Raw genomic sequence first — 6033 nt, 5'->3', positions numbered from 1 at the left:
CCATTTCATTTCAGCAGAAACAATTTTAATTTGCACGCCTCGGCGACTTGGGTCATAATAGGTTTGCTCCTCGATCGATTTTTATAGATTTCTGCCCCATAAATTATACGAAAAGTGTCTAGTCTGCATCCTCTGTCTGCCAAAAACCAAAAGAACAAAAAAAAAATATCATAATAATGAGAGAAACCTTTTGCGCGTCAAAAAGAATAAAAATAAAGCAAACTACACTGCTATATAATGCCAGCGGGCCATTCTTTAGGCTATGCCAGCCAAAGAGGTTCACCACCATTACCATCACCATCATCATCAACAGCAAACAGCAAACAGCAGAGGAACACCAGAGAGCTACCTGCTGTCTGCCCGTCCACATTTATCTAAACTGCCCAAAACGATCCTCAGACCGTAGCCCATGTGTTCTTAAGTGGCTCCGGCTCTGCCTTCGGTTCTCGGTTAGGAACTCGGCCTATGTTCTATCGTATCGAACACCCTAACACCATTTTTCAGTTTTCGTAAAGTTTTAAATTTCTTGGAAATAAAAGCCTGGCCATTAGTTTTCGTCCTTTTTCACCTCCCTCCAACTCTAACCATCTTCCATCTTTGCGTTGCTCTACGCTCGGTTGCCTTTTTGTTTTCCTTTTCTTTCTATTCTTTAGATGCAGGACAGGCAAAATGTTAGATACATATACTTGTGCGTATGCGTTTATGTCTGGATCAGTATGTGTGCGTGTGTTTGTGTGTATTTCAGTGCAAAGCTAGCTCTAAAGAAAATCTAAGACTCGTCACGCCTGCATCGTTTTTCGACAATACTCTTCTTGAGGTTGGGTATGCATAGTTTGTAATGAAGTTTAAGTTTGGTATAGATTTAACGTTGAACATCGAGACTTTGAAAATATATGCTAATACTTTTCTATGACGAGTTCTAAAGATTTTTCGTATATGTTCTTAAAAAAGTACTAAATTTTAGCATTTAGCAATAGCAAATGCTTAATAAAATATTACATTTTAAGAAATTTCGAGTAATTCCATATATATATTATTTGCTTTTATAAATTATCGTTAAATACAATTTTAATTCTCTACGCTTAATTATTTATTATTTTAAATGTACTATCTAATTTGTTGAGTTCCCCAATAATTAAATCTTCGACTTATATTTTGTATATCACTCAAGAATATTTATTTATAATTGCTCTGAAATAAACATTTTATACATTTCATTTAATTATTATTTGCATATCATTTTACACACTTTACTAGTAATTAAATATTCGATTCCTTTATATCGGTACGACTTTCACAAATATTTTTTTATAATTGCTCTCAAATATGCTTTAAGTAGCATTTTATTCATCATATTTCTTTGTAATGAGCACATTAATTAAATATGTTCAATGTTCTCGTAAAAGTACGAACATAGTCTTTGTTCCATTGCTTTACATTGTTCTCGCATACAACAAAGTATTTCATTTCATAAGAAATTATATAGATTGTAAATATATGTATTTTATATCATGTGAAATTCAATAAATTACAAACCTGTCCATTTTATTTTATACAAAATAACATAAATTGTGGATGTAATCTTTTTGTTTACTTTATTACTTAGACAGGCTGTTTCTTGCTTAACTGAAAAGAATAGATTTCAAGAAATGCAATAGGTGAACTACTTTCTTATTTCGAGTTTACTTCAGCAGCCTCTAATAACTCAATCAATATGAATCGTAAGTGTATTCAAACGTCGACTATTTGAACGTTCGTTACGCTGGTTATCGTCTCTCGGTTAGCTCTACGTAACCGTCGTCGTCATCGTCGTCGTTTACTCTGCTCGGCTCGGCTCAACTCAGCTCGGTTCGGTTGTCTGTTTGTCTGCATTTTGGGCTTCACTTGTCCCTCATACACCTCGTAGTTGTTGTTGTTGTTGTTGTAGTTGCTGCAGTTGCTGTTGTTGTCGTAGTTGTAGTTGTTGCTATTGCCTGTGATACGAAACCGTGCAGGTGTCCAATATTTTCTTTTATACCGCGTCATTGGGTTTAAGAGTAATACATACAAACAAACACATACACACACAAATATACAGACATACGCAGTATATGCAGGCAAAACAAAACTAGTTCTAGATTTACAGCGGCTGCTTCGACGTCGTCTACCGTCCGCTTCGCCCCCCCTTTAGAACCGTCATCGAGAACCATCAACAACAAGCAGCAAGTGGAACCATCGCTTTATTTCGCCCATATTTTCGATTCGATTGCGTATAACAAGTTTAGCTGCCTCGTTCCCGATGCCCCTCGATCAGCTCTCCCCCGCCCTCTTCCACTTTCCGAACCGATCCCACTCGGTTCTTTAAGTTTATAAAGTGCTTTGCATCCATGCAACGTTTGCTGTCTGTCTTTCTGTTCCCCTCTCTCTCTTCACCTAATGCTTTGGGTTTTTAATTTTTGTTTTGATTCTTCGTTTTTGTGCTTGTTCCATTGTGATTTTGATTAATATTTTATACATGTGGTTGAGGTTGAGGTTGAGGAGATACCATGCGGTGCCTTCGTCGTCGTCGTCTCTTCGTTCTCTGCCTGTCTGTCCCATGTAATTACCCAAATTTGGCGTCACTTGCCGTTAAAGGTTTTGGATTAGACAAAATGGACTGCAACGGTATATTGGACTTACATTTTATTTATGGACTGCCCCACCAAACAAGGCAATCTACGAGATGGGAAGGGACAATTCTAACTTTACAATTCATTGCTTAGTTAAAGAACTGCGATCTTCATGTACAATTTCGACTGCTTGAAATAATGTATTTTCACCCAGGAGTTCACTTTCCTCCTCCAGCTGTCGCTCAAAGGGATAACCGAAGGGCAACTCATCCCAGCTGCTGACTCCGTTGCTAAAGTCACAGATCAGTTCTTGCTCCTGTCTAGCCTTGAAGTTATAAGGCGTGGCAATCACAAATAGACGCATTTCAAGTGGCTGCTTTACGCCACCTTGGGGCAGCAACAAACGGCGAGGAAAGCCACAACTCGGTATTGTAATATTCAGCGGGAAATCAAACTCATCTCTCTCAGCCAAACGCACATAGTGATAAAGTTCAGTGAAGCTGAGATGATCGCCAACAGTGCCGGCAAAGTCAAGCGATTCCCTGGTAATCGTATTGTTGCCCGCATGCAGCACAGTCAAAAAGGCGTCCAGCTGATAGAAAGGTTCTTCGTGCAAATCTCCTCCAGCTGTGGTCAGAAATGTACGCAATATTATCGACTGCGTCTTGTTGCTCTCCAGCTGAAAGTTGATTGTGAATGGCTGATGTTGCAAGCGCTGGCGACGCACTTGCAACGTTTGTGGCCACACAAATTGATTGTCTACGTAAAAGTGTCGCGCATGCAGCAGATTGCTAATGTCAAAGTCAACAGACTCTTCGTGGGTAATCAGCGGACTCACTTGGACTTGCAGCAGTCGCATTTCAGTGGGTTTAATTTGCTGACTATAATCCGGTTGAAAGGCAGCGCGATAAGCTCTATAAAGACGCAATATGCTGCGATCGGCAAATATATAAAATTTGTGATCTCCCAGCATTGTGTGCAGATCTAAGAGTTGTTGCGGCTCCTTGGGCAACTTGATATGCAATTGCAGTTGATTCAGATCATAAGGAAAGAGTTCAGTCAAACCGATTTGCCAATTTTGACCGTGACTTAGTTCAATTGTGCTGCCATTTGATAGTTGATAAGATCCTGTTGCCAGTGCTTCCTCAACTTTAAACTCCCATTTCTTCAGCTGCTCCGCAATGTCTTCACTTTCATCTCCATAACGTTGATATAGCCAAGTGCGAGTTGTAAAAGTCTTTAACTTTTCACTCTCAAGCATTCTTCTGTAATCCTTTCCCTGCCCATAGCGTTCCAGTTTGTAGCGTGCCACAAGTTGACTCAGCTGCCAATACCACCAATCTCGTAGACGTTCAGTTTCCTGCGGTTCCTCCAGCAACGTTGTAGCCATGTTGATGGAATACCAATAGGCCCGCCAGCCAGGATCCTCAGTTAACAGCGCGAGTCCTTTGGCTTCCTCGTTCGGCTTCAAGCTGAGTATTTGCACCTCGGACATGGCTTCTGTCCATTTGCTCGTATTGCGCAGCTCACCAGCCAAGTTTAGTGGCAACAACTGCTTTGATTTCTGCAACTTTGATTCAGTTTCATTCTCCCACACTTGATTACCATAGTTGAAACTAATCGCTGTATGCACTAGCTGCTCATCGTAATAAGGAGCAGGGAGCAGCTCATAGATTTTAGGCACAATCAACGCACGGTAATCGTCTCTCTTCATCAGTGTCTGCATCAGCGCATAGAGAAAGAGTCCAGGATTGACAAAGATTCGAGCCCAGCATATGTTCTGTCTCAGCGTGCTCCATTCCCGTGTATTGTAGAAGAAGTGAAACAGTCCCAAGGTCTGCTGATAATGCTCCGGCTGTTGGGGATTGTAGTAAACATCGCGAGGCAGCAAGCGTCCAGTGCTCAGCAGCTGATAAAACTGCACCATGTGATCATTGTAATGCTGTGAAGAGAAACAAATCTTTCAGTTGATTGTTTTTGATCTATTATAAATTTGCTTACCACATATTGTGACTTGTCGGTGACGATTTGTTGTCCCAATCCCAGCCACTGTTCGTGCAGCAAAGGCTCATGGAGATGATGCAATATTTCCAGCAGAAAGCGCTGCTTGTTCAAATAGTAATGATTAACTAAGATAGAAAATAATTACTTAAGATATTATCATTCACAATTTAGAGCATTTTTACCTATATTTCCCGGGAATAATGACACATTTTGATGAAGCTGCAGCAAAAAGCTGATAAGTAACAGAAGGAAACCAAAACGCATGGCACTTGTTAATCTTTCACAGCTTCAGAACAAACTGAGCTGTTGAATTGCTGAGCAAATATTTTCGGGCTGTGTTGCAAATACAGCGTCATAATCTGAATGAACTATTGAACTTGATTTGGAGCGCTTGGGGGCCTCAATTTTGGGCTCGTCACTTGCGTTCAAGGCCAATTCAGTTTGTTGTACTATGCTTCTTAATTTGAAATATAGGTGACTAACAATTTATATACAGATCTAATAGGTGAACCTATATTAAAAGTAGTATTTATTTATTTTGCTTACACAAGGAATAATTCAAATTTCCCTTTATATTAAAACCAATTTTCTTCTATGATAATGAAAAGAAATTAATATAATTGGGTAACATATATCGTTACACAAAAATTGAAATTTAGTTGAAATATATTCTGAGCTCTTGAAAGTCGAATTCAATAGGTCAAACTATTTAAGATGTCAGTAATAATGACAATAAAACCTATAATACTAACTCTTCCATTTGATAATAAGAATAATATAAAACAAATTAACGATGAAAATTTCGCTGAAATGCAACCAAATTTTTAAATACAATCAGAGCTTTAAATACAGTCTAATTGTCTCTTTTCAAGCTGATCGCTATTTATTTGTTAGAGCATCTAAGCTAGTTTTCTTATCGCCTTGACAGCTGATAACAAAGCTTCACAGAGTTTATGATTAAACAAAATTTAAGTAGCTCGTATAGTTTAAATAATGATATGAATAAAATAAATTATTATTAATTGCCCATTATAATTCGTAAAACTTCTATGTCAATATAAGGTTAAGTGGGTGAGATTATTATTAAAAGTAGTTGTGATTCATCTGAATAATCAGTTCGACTTAAAGTATATGTGAAATTTGTCAAATAAGTATTTAACAATAAATTCATTGACTACAAATCATGATTCACTTTGCTTATCAGCTCTACACTAAAGAATACGTTTCACAGATTTGTCCAATAAAATACAATTCGATTGAAAATCAGCAAAAACTGATAACCTCGAATAATAATTAGATGCTTAATTCAGTAGTATCAGGTTTTATATAGCAGAATATAGAAATAATTAGAACGCAATACGTAGAGAGAAGGTTGTGCTTCGATAGTGGAAGGGCAGTGCAATGATTAATGGGCTGCACTCGCTGAAGGGGACTGATAATG

General features: G+C 38.2%; 1 protein-coding gene across 1 annotated transcript; it reads right to left on the bottom strand.

Annotated features, from left to right (window-relative positions):
* Positions 1-2595: 2595 nt before the first annotated feature.
* On the bottom strand, positions 2596-4870 carry LOC117568874 (larval serum protein 1 gamma chain). Its single transcript, XM_034249765.2, has 3 exons — positions 4775-4870; positions 4590-4717; positions 2596-4530 (listed from the first exon to the last, which is right to left on the bottom strand). Exons 1-3 carry the CDS (start codon positions 4854-4856, stop codon positions 2731-2733), a joined length of 2010 nt encoding a protein of 669 aa, XP_034105656.1. The 5' UTR covers positions 4857-4870; the 3' UTR covers positions 2596-2730.
* Positions 4871-6033: the final 1163 nt, after the last annotated feature.

Source organism: Drosophila albomicans, chromosome 3 (genome assembly GCF_009650485.2).
Source record: "Drosophila albomicans strain 15112-1751.03 chromosome 3, ASM965048v2, whole genome shotgun sequence".
NCBI lineage: Eukaryota > Metazoa > Arthropoda > Insecta > Diptera > Drosophilidae > Drosophila > Drosophila albomicans.
This window is presented reverse-complemented; position numbering and strand designations above follow the sequence as displayed.

Coding starts and splice junctions, on each gene's coding strand:
- LOC117568874 (XM_034249765.2), bottom strand. CDS start 4,856: ATGCGTTTTGGTTTCCTTCTGTTACTTATCAGCTTTTTGCTGCAGCTT. Junction 4,718..4,774: donor ATTATTCCCGGGAAATATAG/GTAAAAATGCTC, acceptor TTTCTATCTTAG/TTAATCATTACTATTTGAAC. Junction 4,531..4,589: donor CCGACAAGTCACAATATGTG/GTAAGCAAATTT, acceptor TTCTCTTCACAG/CATTACAATGATCACATGGT.